At 34.9% G+C, this 20,537-nt stretch overlaps 1 protein-coding gene across 2 annotated transcripts; it reads left to right on the top strand.

The window, feature by feature from the left end:
- The first annotated feature begins 2,886 nt into the window (after positions 1 to 2,886).
- LOC127983762 (sorting nexin-9) lies at positions 2,887 to 20,307 on the top strand. Of its 2 annotated transcripts, XM_052586031.1 has the most exons (19): positions 2,887 to 3,157; positions 5,368 to 5,454; positions 5,581 to 5,655; positions 7,268 to 7,372; positions 10,127 to 10,198; positions 11,569 to 11,731; positions 13,425 to 13,563; positions 13,989 to 14,070; positions 14,549 to 14,674; positions 14,759 to 14,876; positions 14,960 to 15,090; positions 15,250 to 15,356; positions 15,444 to 15,547; positions 16,038 to 16,115; positions 16,316 to 16,392; positions 18,153 to 18,242; positions 18,448 to 18,562; positions 19,297 to 19,388; positions 19,479 to 20,307. In XM_052586031.1, exons 1-19 carry the CDS (start codon positions 3,146 to 3,148, stop codon positions 19,524 to 19,526), a joined length of 1,821 nt encoding a protein of 606 aa, XP_052441991.1. In that variant the 5' UTR covers positions 2,887 to 3,145; the 3' UTR covers positions 19,527 to 20,307. The 2 variants fall into 2 exon arrangements, with proteins under 2 accessions (XP_052441991.1, XP_052441992.1); XM_052586032.1 differs by lacking the exon at positions 10,127 to 10,198.
- Positions 20,308 to 20,537: the final 230 nt, after the last annotated feature.

Genomic DNA, 20,537 nt, shown 5'->3' with positions numbered 1-20,537 from the left:
TGAACTAATAATTTGGTGTGAATGTTCTTAAACTTGGGCTTATATTAAGAAAGTGAACAGGATTATAAGACCACGCACAAACAAAAATGCATAAACAAAATTTTGGATTGAATAAAATTGTATGGACAAAAGTGTAAAAAATAGCCTACATTTTGCCACACTGTAAATGTAAAAATACTTCGGCCACGGCATTTTATGGAATAGAATAAGCAATATAAGCAATTAATTTGATGTTAGCTAAATTTTAAGTACAGATGTTGATGTGCTTATGCTTGTTAGTATTTAAAGGTTATGTATTAGTAAGGTTCTTTGTTCATGTCGACCAACTGTATATAGTGATGTTTGTATTCATATTCAATTCTATTGTTTGCTGTGATATTTATGCACGTGCTAAGAGACTTGGACAAATACATGATAAGTTCGGTGTTTACTACAAATATATATACAAAGATATGTTAATAAATATTAATGATGCTGAAATGGATCGCTGGAATATCTATGCTGTAATTATTTTAATATTACAGTTTAATTGTGTTGTTTACTATATGTATAACGAGATTTATTTGATTGTATTCAGCACCATATCATCGTTGCATTTGTTCTATTAGTGGAGCAAGAGCTCCGCCTTGTGTGTATTTGTGTAATTTCAGTCTGCATGCATCAGTTCTCAATGTAGTATTGTTTTTTATATTGTGATAGTTGCAAGCACTGTACTTGATATTTGAGAAGTTTCAGAGACCACACACAAACACACAGCTATGCAAACTGTATCTAACCCAAACTGCTGGATTATTGGAATAAATCAATTCTTGAGAACGGAAGCTGTCTCGATCTTTTGCCTATAAACCTTCTGATCGAGGTTGAGGATTAGATGTTGGCCAACCAGTCCATCCATGCACATATATCTTTAACAAACTGCATTTATCTGATTCAAAATATAGTCAAAACCGTAATATAATAGTCATGAATCAAATGGCAGAATCAAGTTTAGAAATGTCTTTTTTTAGGCTACATATCTTTAATATGTTCTTGGAAGAATAGGTTTTTTTTTTTACAAGCAGATTCAAGGGTTACATCATACTTTCTTGTCTACTGTGTTGTCTTGTTTTTGTTCTTAGTTTACTTAAGTGTATTAAATGCATCCTCCATACAATAGCTAAAATTTTCCTTTATTTTGAGTGTGAATCACCATTGAATTCATATTTTTAAAAACAAAATGTCAGTGTCCCAATATAATTATATGTTATACCAACAGACAACATCTAATTAAGGCCATAATCCAATTTTCATTCCTTATTATAATCCAATAGCCTCTAATTAAAACAGAATTGAGAATATATATTTTTAGGAAACTTTACGACTTAAAAATGATGTTATTAATATAATTATGTGTTTGATATGCATCAAAATAAACCATGCATTTGTATCAGTGATAATTGTTTATCATTTAGGTGTGCAATACTAAGAACAGATAACAGAGAAACACATCAGTGTAGGTTGCAAAAGGTTTATTGGGCCATTGATATGGTGGTGAATGTCATTTAATTCTTTGCCAGAGGAAGATTGTTTAAAATGTTAAAGGTAACAGAAGAGCGTAACAAAAAATAATTGAAATGGTAGTTGGTGCACGTCACTATTGGAAATCAGTAGCCTAGATGTAATCATCCAGATGTTCTGAGATGGAACATTAAACCTTGTGTTAATCTTCATTTGTAAATGTAAAAGTTTAAATGTTTTATATTGTAAACATGAAAAACAATGACATTTCAGCAAAAAACAAAAACAAAAAAAAATTGTTGCAGTGTATGCATGTGCCAGTTTACAACCAGACAAGGTGAAGAATGTTGAATAGTCTGACTTGGAACAGGATAAACACATAGAACATAGAAAAAAAATATATATACAAAAAAAAAAAAAACATTGATCAAAACATCAAAAAAAAAAAAAAAAGATTTGTCCACAAATCAATTTATTAAGGTTTATTTCATTTGTTGCAGGTAGTGGTGTATTAAACAAATGAAAATAATAAAAGACCGTTTTAAAGCATTGCAAGCTGCAAACTAAGAACACATCGAACTGAAATGAACTAGCCGAGCTTTGCTGTGCTTTTCCCTAACGTTACACAAACAATGCCAATCAAAGAATGCAATCATTCAGTCAGGGACGACTGCACAAAGTGTGCAGAGTTTGTGTGAACAAAAAGGTGAACTGCTAACTAAAACAAAGTTTTACGAAATGATAAACAAATGCAGTTCAGGCGTAAGTTTGTACGACGCTAGAAATACATTTAACTTTTTTACTTAAATACGAGGAAGGAGCGTGAACTGAAACTCTCAGTTCGGGAAAATCACAAATATGTATTAGTGCACCCCCCAATAAAACTGAAAAAAATAATCGTAACACGTTTCGTTTTTACCGCTGTCATGTACTGTTGAAATACTACACATTTCCACTAGAGGCCGCTCTAAACCAACACATCTGTTGTTTCAGCCCGCCCTCTCTGGTTGAACTTGACGAAAGTAAAAAAAGCTGACACATTCATAAGTGAAAACATTTATGGACACAAAAGCTAAAAAATCTACTTAAACAAAATAAAACAAAAACATCGTTTTTGTATTTATCCCTACTTTATTTAACATTAGCATTTTTTCTCATTATTTGCCTAGTCTAAAAATGTGATTTGAAAGAGTATACAATATGTAAATATAGCATAAGCCTATATTAAACCTTAATGCTCTATATGATAATAATAACAATACATATTTGTCATGTGTTTATGTATTATATACACTACATAAATCTTAAGTGTACTATTCTTTATTCTTTTATTCTTTATTCGCAGCAGCTGTGTGTGAGAGTGAGTGTGTGAGTTAGTTTCCGGTTGTGTCTCTTATGTGTTTCACACTCGAGCTGCAGTCTAGTTGGACAGCTCATGTCTGCTGGAAACGACGAGTTTGGATTTACACACATTTCTAAACCACTTCATCTGAGTCTGTTGGGTTCTAACAAGAGACTAAAATGTGTTTGGTGGTGTAAATAAACTATTTTGTGAAACGATCGTTTCTGGCAGAGGAAAAATGTCTGGATGAAGAGTATATCACCATTAAACTGCAGGTTTCTGTAATGACTAATTAATGTGGGCATAATGGAGACGAAGGTAAGGACTTGTTTGTCGTATTTTTGTATAAACGTTGTGTCTGCTCTGTTTGTCATTTCTTTGCACTGAGATCACACTGGCAGTATTCCCAAACACATGCTGATTTATTTGCTCTTAAGCGTTTATATCCGTCACATGCATCATAACCGACCTGTTTAACTCATCGAAATGGGTCTAATATGTCTCTTTTTTTTGTTATTTTAACGATGTTTTTTTTTTGTAAGCCTAGGAAAATCTGGATCATTAAGAGTCTTGTGACATTTTAGTGTGGCCATGACATCATCTGCAATGCATACTGGGATATGTAGTTAAATTTTAAAGAATCATTCACCAAGTTTAGTTAATCTTAGAACCAGTGCACTAACTAATTATCCATATAAGTGAGAGCTTAGGTCTCTTAATGTCAGTTCTCCTTGGGATAATATGTTAGTCTTATGGGTCTGTCATATATCCTTTTAGGTATACATATACTCAGATTTTGCTTAAAAGAGATTATTTTCCTGGTCAGTTATTGTACTTTTGATGCCTCAAAAGTGAAATAGGTTGGTGGTTATTTCAGCATTTCTTTTGAATTTGTTTACCTATGAAATAAATTAGATTTTTAATTAGCTTTGTGTCTGTATAAATACTATTAACCTTAAAACGAAGTCACTTTAACCCTCACATGCCTAATTACATTTATTTAAAAGACTACTCTTTTCTATAATTTTACATTTATTAGTTCATCATTAACAGGGCTAAATTGAAAATTATATTTTTCCTGTCTGTAAAAGTACTATTCAGTACCTTTTAAAAACAAAAGTTTTTTTGTTCTCAAAGTATGACTGTAATTTTAATTGTAAAACAAATGTTCCTGTTTGTCTATGTGAAGCGGCTTTGACATAATCTGTATATGCAAGCACTACACAAATAAAGGTGAATTGACTTGATTTAAAATGGCATATTTTTATTTTTAACTTTTATTATTGGTAATTACTTTAAGTTTTAATAAAGTCACCCTGTTATAGACTTCAATTTATTCCTGCTCTCTTGACTATCTATATGAGGATGTTTCTACTGATGGAGGGTTTCTTATTCTGTTATTTGATCGCTGTTCCTCATCTTATATCCTCCTCCTGTCTCGCATATCATAATTAGATTTTCATCATCACTTTTTGTTTAAATGGTTCTGCACATTTATGGTATCAGACGTTTTTGTGGTGAATCCAGCACTGTTTATAAAGTGCTGTTTTTCATTTGAAGTAAATTCTCTCACACACAGACTCTCTGTCTGAGGATCTAGTCCTGGTTGTGATTCCTACATAGAGAGAGCCTGTCTCACTGTTCATACAGACCTCACTGTTTGCAATTTCGATAGCTTCAGGATGTGTGTGTGTTTCTGTGTTCCCTCTGTGTGTGTAAGAATAACGGAAGCTTTGTGGAAGGTGTTTCTTTTTTCGCAATGTACAGTGGAATTGATTCTGCTTTTTGACAATTTTGTATGCTTTTCATCACAAAAATGTGCTGTTTTAACTTTATCATCTGTTCTTTCTTTATTTTATTTTTTATATTTTACCATAAAAGTAAAAATAAATGTTAAGCATTAAAGAAAAACTATTATTACAGTGACTTTAGGAACCTTTCACCCCAAATTTCTTATTATTACTGAAAAAACATCCTGTTTAAACTAAGTTTTTTTGTTATTAAACTCGTTAATTACATTCAGAAAATACTACCATGATTTTAGGAATCTACTTAAATATAATGCATTATTATTTATTTATTCCATTACAGTAATGAGAATGGGGTTTTTGGCATTGCTGAAAAATATGATTAATTGTCTTATAATATATAAAAATTGCAGTGGTCAAAATAAGCTTCAGTTTCTTAAAAAAAAAAAAAAAAAAACATTAAATTATATAAAATGATCCAGAGATTAACAGTTTTTCTATGATTTGCCAATTTGCAATGATGACATTTGTTCATGTGAAAAGACTTTAATTCATTGATTATAACAGCATGTAAAAAAAAAAAAAAAAAAATCCCTGAAATGGTGTTAGATAAATGTTAAACCAGTTAATGCTAAGGTCATGAGAATTTAATGGTGTCCAAAAAGAAATCCAGTCAAACTAGTGTAGCTGGTTGGGTTCTAGTAATAATTTCTGATTGCTTGGCACACTTGGTGTCTGTCTGTGCATGTGTTTTATTTAAGCATGTTTGATCTCACACAGGCACAGGTTTTATATGATTTCACAGCAGAGCCTGGAAATAATGAGCTGTCGGTTGGAGAGGGTGAGACAATCACAATAACCAATCAGGTGAGTTGATTTAACTTTCATAGCGTTTTATAACACCCAACTCTCCGTGTCTGCTCCGAGTTGTTGCATGTGTATGGATGGATCAAAACCTTCTTTGTAAATGTGATCAATTATTTCTGTTCCCAGAACGTTGGAGGAGGATGGATCGAGGCAAAGAACTCCAGAGGAGAGGTCGGATTGGTACCAGAGGACTATATAGAGGTATGCAGTGGTTAACAAAAATGGCTTATACAATGGCTTTTTTACAAAGTTATCTTAAATAGTAATAAATAATCCACGATATTGCTGTTTTTGCTATATTTTTATCAAATAAATGCATTCTTTTTGAGCATAAGAGACTTCTTCAAAAAACTAATCTTACTGACGGTAAAGATGGCTAAAACAAGATGTACAACATACGTATACAAATGTAAAAGAACGTTTATTTTGCACAGTAGATAGTTTGATGCAACTCAGAAATATTTAAAAACCGAAAATGTGCACACTGAAGTTTAGCTAATATCTTGTTTTTCGACTAATAATTCCAAACATTAGCTGATGAAGAACCTGTATGTTTTTCACTATGATAAAGTAGATCATGCAGTTTCATTATGATTGTCTCTCTTGTGTTGTAATACACATCTGGCAGTGTTTTGAAACCAAAGGGACAGAGAAACTATCGCTGCTGGAAGTGGAATGTGGCCTGTTTGATCGACAGGAAGTGTTTTCTTTTCCTGTGGCCAGCCAGATCTGAAGCGTGTTAGTGTTGTTCATTCTCAGGCTTAATGTAGGGCTGAATAAATGTGCTTGCTTTATTTCATAATACTGGGTATGGAAAAATAGGATTTTCCTTGCTCTTTTTTTTATGTGTTGTTTATGGACAATTAAGTGAAAAAGCATTCGGAACGTCCAGTTGTTTATCAATAAAGTGCAGCAGTATCTTTGTGTTAAAGTGGATTATACTGAGTTGCTGAACATGATCACATTATAAAGCCATCCTGAGGCAGTGGTGCACATGGAGACCTGGTAAACAGTTTACTCTCTGTATAAATAGGCTGTGGAGTGATTCCGCCTGCTGCTGGCCACAGACAAACATTTCAATTTCCCTCCTGACCCGAGCTCACAGCTGCACTATCGTACAAACTCACGTGCTTCCTTCCTTCATTTTTCTGTCCTCATAGCCAAACAAATGACCACATGTTCACACTTCTGCAAATTCACATTCGTTGCGCACCCAAAGCTGTTTTTGAATCAGATGTTAATGCTTGGATTTTGATGGTTTTCTTTTTTTTAAATGGAAGTAAAAGCCATTTCTTAAACGTTTATGAATAACAAGTAGGGAAAATAACTGGAATTAGGCCTTCAACTAGTCCAGACTTTCATATAAAGTCATCTACGAGCAATAGTTTGTCAAATGAGTGCCTCAAAGTGACCAAAATATCACACCGTACACATTTCGAGTTGACAAAGTCAATCAATCTTTGAAAACCAAAATGCATTGGCCTTTTTATGGATATATTTAATCCTAATGTGTCTGGAAATGTCTCTTTTCTTCAACTTCAACCATTTGGCCTTGAACAAGCTTGCCTATGTGTCTTCTTATTCATATGATACCAGCAACCATAATGCATGAGATATCATATTCCCAGATGCCAAGCAAATTGTATGGGTCAAAAAAAAGTTTTAATTGTAAAGATGAAAATTTAAGAAAGGAATCATTATGAATAAAATATTATGTGCTGTAAAATCTGAAGTGTTTTTTTTTTTTTTTTTTTTTTTTTTTTTTTTTAAAAAGGACTGATCCTTGTGAATTTGTCTCTTTGTGTTTCTCTAGATTAAACAGGCTCAGCCTTTTACCTCTGGAGGTAATGCAGCATCCCTCGATCTTTCGCTCTTTGACAGTCACATACCGACCCCGGCCCCGGCCAGCACCGCACAGGTAAGACATCTTGATTAAGATGGGTAAACTTCACATGTGAATTGTTCAGTCTTTTGACTAATGTTACACATAAACTTGCCGGTTTCTCTGTGTAAAGCTCCTTCTCAGTGCTTTTCTCCCACCGTTTAACTTCCTGAGAGGAAGTGAGCAGGAAGGGAGATTGCTGTTCCAATGCATTAAAACGTCTTACTCAGAATGTAAAAATGTGTGTGCAAGCAAACTCTGAGAATAAAACATCCTGTGTCACTTATTCGGAAGATCAGCGAGGGGCCAGATGTGAAGGATGATGATTTTGAATTAACATACAGGATGAGTGTTTGGATTCTCCCATATGGTAGTGAGGGACTGTGGGTTTAGCCTTCAGTGCTGAGACTGAAGTTTTCTTTGAGTGGGCTGCTTTGTTTTTTTGGAGGAACTGTGATTTGATCAGCAGCATTTTGAAGAGTGGGAAGCCTTTAGGTGCAGATCATTTGAAGAGTTCAGATGCAAAAGCCCCTAAGTGCTGTTTGAAATTTGCTTGTTTATTTTCGTTTATTTCACCTAAATGGCAATGAAAATTACCTAGTCATTGCTGTTAAAATGAAATGAGAACCTACACATAGGAGCCTGATTAAAATGCTCATTTTAGAAGAAAATTTCAAACGGCATTAAGAGGCTTTTGCATCTGAACGCTTCATTTGTTTCCAGTGGCCCTGGCATTGGCTTTAGTGTTGAATAGATTTTAGCAGTATTAAAGACAACATGAAACCACTTTCTTCTGACTTCTATTAAGAGACACATTTACGAACATTTTGCAGGAGCTAATATTTGGAAACATATTAAATTGTTAGGGCTGGACAATTAATCAAAGTTATCGAAACAGACATTCAGAACCGGATTTTCCAATTGGGTCGGTTATGTTTTTCAATCCTTTCCCCAGGGTTGCCAGGTTCGCAAAACAAAACAGTCCTGATTGCTATTAGAAACTAGACCAATCATGTTTTTTCTCTGAGTTTCCCTCTTCGTTGGGTGTCCACTCCATCAAAATCACACTCAAGGGAGAGTGCTTTAATAAAAAAAAATAAAAAAAGGACTAGAAAAACAACCTGTGGCAGCAAGTAATCTGAAAATCTCCTTTTTAAGTTCAAATTGAATGTATCTTTTTTTCATAAGATGTTAATATTTCAAGAAATGTGTGCTTTGATTCAAGTTGTTCGAAATATTCAAACCGTAACCATAAATTCCTTCAATTATTTTAAAATCACAAAGATAAGAAATGCATTCATTCATTTGAATAAAATATCCCACTTTTAATAGTTGAGCATATTTACAGAAAAAAAAACCTTGTCAGTGAACTATGAGAGCAAATTAATAAATAAAATAATTGTTCATTAATTGAAATCAAGGTAAAATTAGTTAATCGAGATTTTTATTTTAGGTCATATCGTCCAGCCATAACATGTTAAGTTGTTGGTTAAAAATTATTAAATACTTCTAATTATGATTCATGCTTATAAGAAACAATTACATTTATTAAGACCATAAATGGGATCAATGTTGAGTTCATGTTGTCTTCAAGTTCATCAGAGCTGATCGTGTAAAACCATCCCCGATGACAAGCAGTTGTTTATGGTGTCATCTCAAAGCCTGAAGCTCATTGGCTAGTCAAGATACAGACTTTAACCTAGTTGCTGTAGTCTGTATGCGCTTGATGAATCACCGATAACAGATGTGAAACTAGCAATGCTAGATATGTATGAGTCACTGTAAAATGTGTGGCACAGTTAACCACAGACATCTCTGCAGACACCGATATTAGTCGGCTCTCTCTAGAATTTTTATTAGTGGATCATGCGGTAGTGATGTATAATATTTTGCTGTAATTCAGATTTGCATTGACAAAACTGCAGAAAATCCACATTAAAACTTGTCCTGTGGGTGGGTGACAGTGACATGTAAACTGGTCCACCATAAATGTTTTTATTTCTGTGCACTCAAAAAGTATTTAGCCCTAAATGATGTTTTAGAATTTGGATTTAATTTGGATTAAACTGTTTTAACATAAACTAATACATTTAATATGATGCATATTTAATCATACAGAAAGGAAACAGACAAGAAACTGTCTGCACCTAAATCAACAATTTCCATTTGTTTATTTCAGTAAAATAATCTTATTTTTAAAATGCATTTATTCTTAAATATTGTGAAAACAATTACATTTATTTAGTTGAAAGTGTGAACATGGTTTAAATTGTGTTGTCCAAATGGATGGGAATTTTAGATTAAATTATACATAAATGTTAAATTTTGAACAAAATATTTTTTGTCCATGTACCAATGGAGGGTAGAATTGCCTGGAATGGATCATACATTACAATAATTAGCTGGTTTGAAATTTTTGATAAAGGAGCAACTGTGGCTTTATTGTAGGTTTTTTATTTTTTTGATTGCTGTGGCAAGCCAACTGAATTTAAGACCGCTAAGTAATTGCTCAAGTTTCTTTTGATGATGCAAGCATTTTTCTGAAAAGCATCAGAAATGAAGTACACACTAATGGTCAAGTTGCATGACTGTGTATTAGCACTCTGCTTTAAAACTATTTGATTGATGAATAATGTTTTGTGCTAGTTTTCGAACTGTGTGTATCATAAACACTTGCAGGTCTCAGCTGGGCCTCAGTTGTTTGATGAAGAAAGTCTTGTCTTTAGGGTCATGTCAGGGTAACCCTTCCCTTTCAGCGCTTTATGATGATGTAACGTCTTTCCTCTAAAGGTGGATGTAGCTCAGCCGGAAACCCCAGTCACCCCAGTTACCCCAGGATTTTCCTCCACCTCCCCTGATGAGGTACCCTAAATGTATTTGGCATGACGGACGCCACGCATGCTCGATTTTGGAGCCCTCACTAACCAGACCAAAACCTAAACACCCTGCTCTCGGGGTCTGAATGCTTTTAGATTGAATCCGACCCTAATGATCACACCAGACAACTACAAATCACACTTCGATCAAACTGATCAGCACTGTTTCAGCCTAATGGCTACATCACTGTCTATCTGCCAGCTTTTAAAACATAAATGCAATGATTCAATCATCTGCTGGAAAGCCGCTTCTGATTTATGTTACAGAAGTAGTTGTAATTTTTTTTTTTATGTCACAGTTTTGTTTTTCATGTGTTTATTGTTGAACTGAAAGCTGGTCTGGAATTAAGACCGCATTTTTAGCTACCTGCAAACTGATGAACAGTATGAAAGGAGAAATGTTTAGCACGTTTTATAAAGCAAAATGAATATTGTATTAAGTTAAACGCAAGTCAAATAAGTGGAGTCTGAATCTGTATCGGCCAGATATTCCCAAAATATTGCCTTCCAAATTCCAAACCCATGAATCCACATAAACACACACTCTCTAAAACCAGTCTTTCGTCGCATGGTTCTACATTCTCAAATGCATGACATGCAGTTTTTGCATGAGCAAATAAGAAAGTAGGCAACCAAACAGATAGTGTTTGTCTCTGATGCATGTCTGTCGTCCACTGTAGTAAAATAACAGAATGCTACTTGCAGCTATCATTTGACATGCATTTGCCAGAAATTACATGTCGTGCTTAGAGCAATAGGTCAAAGTTTTTCAGATGTGATATTAATCATGATTAGATGATAACGTGAATGAGGCTTGGATGATGGGTGTGTTGTGGTGGCCCAGATGATGATCTGGAAGCACAGAGCATGTGGTTTGTGTCTCTGTGGCTCTTGGCTTTTGTTTCATCAAGGCTAGAAGTCCATTGAGAGTCAATTGTTCAGTGTTGACAAGCTGAAGCATGCATTAGGAAGGTAAACATCTCTTTCCTTTCAGCATGTCCATCTATATGCGTTTATTCCCATTTCATGGGCTTTCTTTAGAAGTCCTTGAATCAGTTGACATCTGAAAATAGCTGCTCAAATGGACGCTTTCACAATAATAAAATGACAACCAAAGGTTATAGAGTGCTTGTTGTTGGATGTGAGTGGGCTTTTTTTATCAGTTTTTTTGAGTGTTTCACAGTTAAAAGACCTTCTCGCTGGTAGCCAGAAAATGTTCAGCCTTTTAAAAAGATAATATTGTTTGTAAATGGTTCAAATGCATTGCTTGGTGTGAGACCACTAGTGAAATGCTCCTTTTTAATGCTTTTTGTTTCTTATCAATTGTAAAATTGTTGTTATTTTTCCTTTTTTCAGACAAGTAATGGTAATGACCCATGGGCAGTGTTTGACAATAATGCATCTGGGGGGGTTTCTAATAACTGGGCAGCTCAGCCAGAGGGTACAGAGACCGGGAAAACCAGCAGCAATGCATGGCATTCTGGAGGACACGGGCATCCGCAGGCCTATCAGGGTCCAGGTAACAACTCAAATAAACCTATGTTGGAATATTCAGTCCAGACCAGTGGTTCTCAAACTTCTTGCTTTCAAAGGCACGCCGTTGTCCAAAACAAAATAGTTTTAATATTTAGGACCTCAAAGTTTTTGCACATTTAATTAAAATAAAAATAATTATGGTACGTTTCAGAAATATTAGAAGTTGAATGTTTTTTGCAGTTCTCACTCTTTTTAACCAATCAATTTTCATAACTCCCATAATCCATTCATTCTTGATTTAGTGGGAAAGAAGGATACAGATTTTTTTTTTTATATTCACAATTACAATTTCTAGAAAATAAAACCTTTTAGAGCTCAACAGAAGTTAAAAAAAATTATAACTATACAAATTCCCATGGTGTTTAAAGATTTTATTTATTTTCCATATCTAAAATCCCACTTGTAAAGCTCACTGGGAGCTATTACATTCCTCTTTTAAGGTTTTGGTCCATAGTATTTAGAAAACAACCTGCCCCTGCAATTTGTGAGGAGCCACAGTGCTGCTTTTTTTTACATGGATGTTCTTGGCAGATTTTTTATTACCAAAACAAATTACAAGAAAGTAAGAATGCATTCATAGCAGAAAACTAACACACTGTGCAGTATATTTCCTAGTTGCACAGATTTTTTTATTTTTTTTTACTCTTGGCAGTCAGGTCTTATAAAAGGCATGAAAGATGAAGCTAATATTACTTTAATTAGTAATACCAAATGGAATGCATAGTATTTTGTTTACATTGTTGTATAGGAACGTATTAAAAAATATGAAAGTTGTTTTACAAATAGTTGTGGAACAAGTGGGCGTGGTTCAGTGATCTCATCATGTGTCATGTGTTCGACTAAAGTGCGCCAGCAATGATGTCATCTTTGGAGGATCGTCTGTTTTGGAGTCATAAGGAGCTGAAATTCACCATATCCATGTGCTGAGAAAAACAGCTTCTGCAAGTCTGTGACCTATAAAGACAAGCAGAGCATGTGGATTTGTTTTACAGTTGTTTTGCCCTGGAAACTGATTTATTTCCACAAGCAAGAAGACTTACTCCTCTAATGTTTAGGGAATCAAATATTGTTGGATTTTTCCACTGAGTGCATGTGCAATCAGTTTAACAGTTTAAAACTTAAGTGCATAATGCACATGAGAGAATGAGGTTATATTTGTTGTCAAAAAAAAAACCGTATCGTAACAAACAATCTTTTCCTTTTCTCTGAAGACATTTACCCCTACCCATGTCTTATTGATCTCTCAGGTAAACCATGATTTTCATGTGAGGGCTGTAATGTTGATGTAATAACAAGCTGCATGAACTCAGCAGGTACCAGAAACTCACAAGAATGTGCGTCAGAGTGTTTTGTAGGGATTGTCTTGCTGTGAATTTTGTTGTTTATGTAATACAGCCTCCGTTTATGAGCATTTCTTCTAGTGCAGGGACTTTTTTTCCCAGTGGTTTTATTAAAACTAACATATTTAAGTGTGCATGATTTTTATTGTTTGTTTTTTTTGTATATAGATTTTGTTCCCCCCAGATTTTCAAGATTGTAACAGTTGTCCAACCAAAAGAGATTAGTTACTGTAGCATGGCTGATTTGTCCTGAGAGTGTTTGGATAACTAACACCCGATTCTTACCATGTTTTATTATGAAGTATGTTTGAAGTGTGTGGCAATGACTGTTTATAGGTGCAGAAGATGATGAGTGGGACGAGGAGTGGGATGATGTGAAGTCATCGGGAGGCTATGCTGAATCTGACGCTGGAGAGGGCGGGGCTATAAACAGAGGCGGAGCTCATGGTTCATCCATGAAAATTGCCCTCAACAAGTAAGTCAGATCACACCACACAGATTGGACATAAAAACCAATATGTGTGGTGTGAGTCAGGTGATAATGCACTTAATAAAAATGTAATCCAGTTCATGTGCTTTTTCATGCTTTCTGGATTACAATAATGGAATTTATTAAAGGGGGTATTTCATGCATTCAAAGTGTCAGTTGGCACGCAAGTTCTCTTTAATCTTTAGCTCCACCCACGGTAAACTTCCAGAAGCTCGGGTGTTTTCGGAGAGAATTGTAAAGCAGAATCTTTCTTTTCAAAATATGATAAAACTTTTTGTAGATAAGGATTCAATACTACCCTGTAGTTACTCAAGATTAACATGAGATTGAGCAAAACTGTGTGTTAGGTCCCCTTTTATTGTATTATTTTTTAAATAATTTTATTATGTTGAATCATCTTCTCTTTGCAGATTCCCTGGCTTCTCCAAATCAGGTCCTGAGGTGTTCCTGCTGTCCAAACAACCTGCCAAAGGAACCAAGTTGCCTGTTTACGTAAGCCACTCTTTAAAAAGGTGTTAAAGTCTCAAATTGCATCTACAAATGAAGGCCTTTAAAAAGCTCTTAAAGCAGAGCAGAGTCTGAAGTTCATAGTCATTGCATTAAATGTTGCATGCGCTGCAAAAAGCAGATATCTAAACATCCTTAAATACATAGTTGTTTTCTGAGAAACTAAATACAGTTAAGTTAGTTGATGCTTAAAACAGGAACAAGCGTCTGTCAATGTGAGATAATAGTGTAATTTCTGGTTCAAGTTGATATTTCTTAGTACATTAGCAGATATTTGTTCTTGTATTAATCATAACTCACTTCATTTTGATCGAGTTTTTAATAAAACAAGCCTTTGTATGTAATGTATCTGTTGTGTTGAGACTTTTCCACATACTAGAATGATATTTATGGCTCCATAAAAAGTTGTAATTGCTATATAATTTTATATGATGTGAGTGTGTATATATATACTGTATTTCAGGGTGGAGAGGTTGGCCCAGTGTGGGCGTATCCAGACTATCAGCTGGACTGTGTTGTTGCCGACCCTAAAAAGGGCTCCAAAATGTACGGCCTCAAGAGTTATATCGAGTACCAAGTCACACCAACTGTAAGTATAGAAAGCATCATGTCTGCATGAACATCTCCATGTTAGTGATTCCTGTTGAATCTATGTGATCCAATGTTTCTGCAGACCACAAACAAACCTGTCAATCACAGATACAAGCACTTCGATTGGTTGTATGAAAGGCTTTTGGATAAATTTGGTTCAGCGATTCCAATCCCCTGCCTGCCTGATAAACAGGTGACAGGTGAGCCCTTTTTATCACATACTGATTGATTAAAGAAGTTCAAAATGGAAATAACAAAAGCTTCGTTAATGCCCCCTTTTTAGGTCGATTTGAGGAGGAATTTATAAAAATGCGCATGGAGAGGCTTCAGGGTTGGATGTCGCGAATGTGCCGGCATCCGGTTATCTCCAGCAGTGAAGTCTTCCAGCTGTTTATCTCCTACAAAGATGAGAAGGTACATCTAAAAAAAAATATATATAGCTATCGATTAATCCTTTTTTCTTTGTATCTTTCCATCTTCCACCTTAATATTCAGCGAATTACTTTATATTTTGAAACTTGGCCTTTTTATTTTTGTTACAGCATTTTACTGGTATTCTAATCTGTATTACAGGACTGGAAAACGGGAAAGAGAAAAGCAGAAAAAGACGAGACGGTCGGAGTCATGATTTTCTCCACGATAGAGCCTGAGGGACTGCCAGACCTGGACCTGATTGAAGTGTAAGTCCTACAGCCCTGCTCAGGATCACTCCCTGATGGAAAATCTAGCTGTTAATAAGTTCACCTGGGTTGTCTTGTTACCGTCAGAGAGCAGAAGTGTGAGCAGTTCAACCGTTTCACCAGGGCGATGGATGACGGTGTGAAGGACTTGCTGACGGTAGGAAATGAACACTGGAAGCGCTGCACGGGCCGTGAGTATGACTTATGACACTCCATTAGCCTGCATGTGAATATATTTATATAGAAAATTGTATTTTTGAAAGAAAATAATACTGTGAAGAAATAATATATTCAACAAGAAAGCATAAACTTTACATAGTTAGAAAACGTTTCAACTTTACAAAACAGTCATGTGACACTGAAGACCGGAGTAAAAAATTCAGCTTTGTCACTGCTATAAATTACAATTTCCAAAATATTAAAAAAGAAAATTTTAATAATATTTCTGTTCCGTCTTTTAAAAATGTGAAATTTTTAGCAAAATATGCATAATTCTGTTATGTTTGTACTTCAGAAACCGGGGCTTAATTTCACTGTCCAACTTTGAAAAAAAAAAGTTTAGCTAGAGTGCACCGTGATTTGTATTAAAAAAATTAAATAAAAAATCTCTGCAAATTAAATGTCATATAAATTTTGAGAGTCTCAAGCTGATTAATCTTATTTCCTGTTTATTTTTCTCAGCCCTTCCAAAGGAATATCAACGGATTGGCAAAGCTTTCCAAAACCTGTCCTCCGTGTTCACCAGCAGTGGATACGAAGGTATGTGAAACTCTTCGTTTCCTCTTACTAAAGAAAATTAAAAAAAAGTTCTCTTCTGATCTGATCTAGTTCTGAAAAAACTGTGAGCATATTCTTGTTCCTTTTTCACTCACCTCAATTATGAATTGACCAGAAGTCTTTGCATTTTATGGTCAGTCATTAGTATTTTTGGTATTCTTAACATGTGGTTTGACTCAAAGGAGAAGCTGCGCTCACAGATGCACTGACGGCCGCAGGAAAGACCTATGAGGACATCGCGCAGATGGTGGCGGAGCAGGTATTTAAAAAATAAAATAAAACTTCTCAGTTCTCTCTTATATTAGGAAGTTATGTCTTGTATAGTCTCAGCCTCAGACATCACACCCACGGACCGTTGGCTAAACGCCTGATGCATATGGGACACAAAAGTGGAAACACTTCAGTAGTGTCAAAGTTGTCGTCGGATTGGTTAAATTCTACAGGATTTTCGCAAGACGTGTTGCGTTCTTTAACGTTCCGCCTGGAAACAAAGAAGTTGTAGAACCAAACCCCTTCAGAAGAAAAGAAGAAAGCCATGGTGTTTGCATCAGTTACAATGAGTGTTTATCAGTTTCAACTAAACACTGGACTTTCAAAAGTATGTGAAATATCTAAAGTTCACAGCATAGAATCCTGTCACGTCAGAGTTTTACAAACAGGTCTGTTATTGTGGCGACATTTCCACAACCCGAAACAAAACGAACTGTGATTGGTTGTTTGATGCTGGTGAAATGGCCTCATTGGCGGGCCTTGGCCAATGTTAGATGCCATGAATTCCAGACATTCAGCCGTCAGTCTGAAGGTCTGGTTACGCAAGACTTTGTTTCATACAGCCTCTTGTGTTATACAAGTGTAACTATTTGAGCATCAAAACATCCTTATACTACAAGTTGAGTGTAGTTCTACGAGTCTTATAGGTCTGCAGTTATTTGATTAAAATGGAAGTTATGTTTTGAAATAGTATAACAGTTAAAAAAAAAATCTTATTTTAAAATGCAATTTACTTACATTGAATTACAATGGATTTTCAGCCATTACTCCAGTCTTCAGTGTCACACGATGCTTCAGAAATCTTTGTTCAAGAAACATTTCTAATCATAACTGTAATTCACTTGAATATTTTTGTGGAAACAGCATTAAATTTTTTTCCCCGGGTTCTCTGATGAATATAAAGAAAAAAAGAAAAAAGAACAATTTACTTAAAATCTAAAATCTTTTATAACATTAGCAATGTCTTTTTTCATCAGTGATCTAAATTGTTTCTATACAAAAAAAAAACGTACTAATCCCAATCGATTGAATAGTAATGCATGAAAGGTTATTATCAGAAAGTAATCAGGATCAGGACCCTGAGAGCAGCTGTATAAGTGAAAGGAAGCCATAGTTAAGTGATCCACATTCATTTAGCCTTGTTATTTATTTTCGACCTTACTGAAGCATGCGGTGAATGAAAACCTGCTTGTTGTTTGGCCTCCAAACTGTGTCTGGTAAGTGGCTCTGTGTCGCCTTGAATATTTTTAGAGCTCTGTTAACCCTTCATGTGATCTAGCACTGAATTGGAAATTGTCTTTAAACTTATTAAAAATAAAAAATATCACGGATATATACTACCCGTAGAGATTTACTGTTTACACCCTTAAATGCTGACTGCATATGATTGGATCAAATAAAGTATTGTTGGTTTACATGAATCTCTTTTAATTACATTTAATTCAAATTTAAACAATTCCAATAGTTATGAACACTGTTGCTGTTGTCCAATCAGATTAGAGGACTGGAACTGAATCGCCTGTTGTTTAATGATTAATTGAGTCTAGTTATAAGGGTTTTAGTTTGCCTTTAATGGCTGATTTTGTCCAGTTGAGTTCTGATTCTTGTCTGAGAGTGTTTCCGTGCGTCCGCATGCATATGTGTGCGAGTGACGCAAACGTTTCGTGAGCGGTTGAATGAAGTGACCCTGGGTGTGTTTGTGCACCGTCTGATGTAATCATTCAGTTATGTCTGTCTTTCTATCTCTAGCCCAAGAAAGACCTTCACTTCCTCATGGAAACGAACAATGAGTACAAAGGTCTGCTGGGATGCTTTCCTGACACTATTGGAGTTCACAAGGTACACCGGAAAGGATGACTACTCAGACTAGCAGTCCTTATAGACTCAAACTCGGTTTAAAAATGTAGCGAGCAACATAGAACCTCATAAGTGAACTTTTTGTAGTCAGCTATATAGGTGTTTAAACAGAGCCGTAGATTTGATACAAAGAATATTGGAGAATTGATTGGCTGCCTGTATTTTAAGCTCTCTTTCTTTTGCACAGGCTGCCATAGAGAAAGTGAAGGAAGCGGATAAACTAGTGGCCACCAGTAAAATCACCCCCTCAGAGAAGACCACCATGTCTAAACGTGCCAGCACCATGTCATACGCTCTGCAAGGTGTGTTTACCCTAAAACCACCTTCTAAAAGGATTACATTAATGAATAAGTCTTACTCTACATGATGTTAACACAACATTAGAATGTTGAAACATTACTAGACTTTTCAATAGACACAAACAGGGCTGGAAACCTGGAAATATCAGGTACTTGGAAAAGCCATGGAATTATCTATGCAAAGATTTGTATATATATATATTTTTTTTAGTTTTGTTGTATTATATTATGCTGCACTTGAGTTTATAAAATAAGATTACTACTTATATTGTAAAAAAATATATAAAACATAAAAAATATGTTTTGTTAGTCTCTTAAGCTCTAATAACGTTTGAAAATACAGAACAAACAGTAATATTGTGAAATAATATTATTGCAATTTCCAATATTGGTTTCATATTTGAATATATATAATTTTTCTCATATATAATTTTTTTTATATTAAATTTTTTTTATCAAATAAATGCAACCTTGGTAAGCATAAGAAGCTTTTAAAAAAAATTTTTACATTAAAGATCTTGCTGATTCCAAAAATTTGGAAGGCACTGTAATAAAATACAGTATAATAAATCCAGATTTTTTTTTTTTTTTTAATTCAGAAGTTTTTTTTAAAGTTCTGATGTAATGTGTGTCAGTCACTTGAGATATTAATCTTTTCGGTTTAAAAAAATAAATAAAAATCCTGTAAATTCCAAACTTCAAAGTGATGAATTTGACACATTTTGTCCTCTGTGCAGCGGAGATGAACCACTTCCATAGCAACCGTATCTATGACTACAACAGGGTGATGCAGCAGTACTTGGAGCAGCAAGTCAAATTCTATGAGATGGTAAATGTGGGGAAAAAAAACATAAGTTAAAGAGCAATCCATAATGTTGGGAGTTGTTAAAGCATTGCATTGTTTTTTATGTTTTGGCAGATTGCAGAGAAACTGCGACATGCTCACAGTCAGTTCACTACCATGTAACATCGGAGCGGCCGTCCAGAAGCTGCCTCACTCGTTCTCTCTGTTCCTCTTACATGATTATTCTCGTTCTGTATTTCTATTCATGTTATCTGTGTCATGATGTCAGTGCCATAAAAATATCCTGTTGATCTCAGGCCAAAGAAAGCATCGATCGGTGGCCAAGCTCGAGTGTTTTTAAAAAGCAGCTACAGATATATAAATATCCAGTTATATGGGGCTTTAATTATTATAATTATGTAGTTAATGATTTAGATGTTCCAAGTTCTGATAAATATGAAAGATGCAGAGAAAGACGTAACTTTACGTACTTTTATACAATTGATCTAAACCTATTCTGAGGCCAAGCCAAGTTAGATTGTGCCTTGTTTTGCAGAGACCCTGCGAAAAAACATGCTTTTTTTTATCCACTGCACTTTACTGTGGCCTTTCAGCGCATCATCATGTTTGTGTTTGGTCACAGCCAGAAACAAGCCCGATCATTTTCTTTGGAGGCTTTTGGAGATGATAACAGGAGGGCTGGTCCTTTTTCCCCATATGAGACATTTAGATGTTGTTTTTCTCTCTCCCCAAAGCCAAATTACAAACAGAGCTCGTGCTCAGCTTGATGCTTCCACCTCGCTGCAATTATCACCTATTTCTTATCTTGTAAAAATGAAATTATACTCCATCTGATGCATGTTGTTCATATATTTTGTATGTATAGCAGTGTTCACAAATCTTTTACACACAGATTGACAAAACAATTGAGATTATGATTCAATAAATACTGATTTGTATGCTATGCAGTGTATTTGTTTCTCCGTACAAGTGTCTGAAAATGAATGAATGAAACTTGAGATGGAGGCTGTGTCTCAAAATCTAGCAAGCTGCCTATGTAGATTGTGACCCTGCTTAAGAAGGCTGTTTTGTTAACAGTGAAATTGGTTTAGAAATGGAGAACAGTGAGTCAGTTTGTGTTTATGGTGAATATGAATGAGACGGTCTCAAAAGATGTTGTTTTATGTCTGAATG

This window comes from Carassius gibelio, chromosome B20 (genome assembly GCF_023724105.1).
Source record: "Carassius gibelio isolate Cgi1373 ecotype wild population from Czech Republic chromosome B20, carGib1.2-hapl.c, whole genome shotgun sequence".
NCBI classification, from domain to species: Eukaryota; Metazoa; Chordata; class Actinopteri; order Cypriniformes; family Cyprinidae; genus Carassius; species Carassius gibelio.
This window is presented reverse-complemented; position numbering and strand designations above follow the sequence as displayed.

What these genes read in the sequence shown, in the direction of transcription:
- LOC127983762 (XM_052586031.1), top strand. An exon ending in ATGAAAATTGCCCTCAACAA is followed by an intron (nt 13,564 to 13,988) that starts GTAAGTCAGATC and finishes TTCTCTTTGCAG; the next exon opens with ATTCCCTGGCTTCTCCAAAT. An exon ending in GAACCAAGTTGCCTGTTTAC is followed by an intron (nt 14,071 to 14,548) that starts GTAAGCCACTCT and finishes ACTGTATTTCAG; the next exon opens with GGTGGAGAGGTTGGCCCAGT.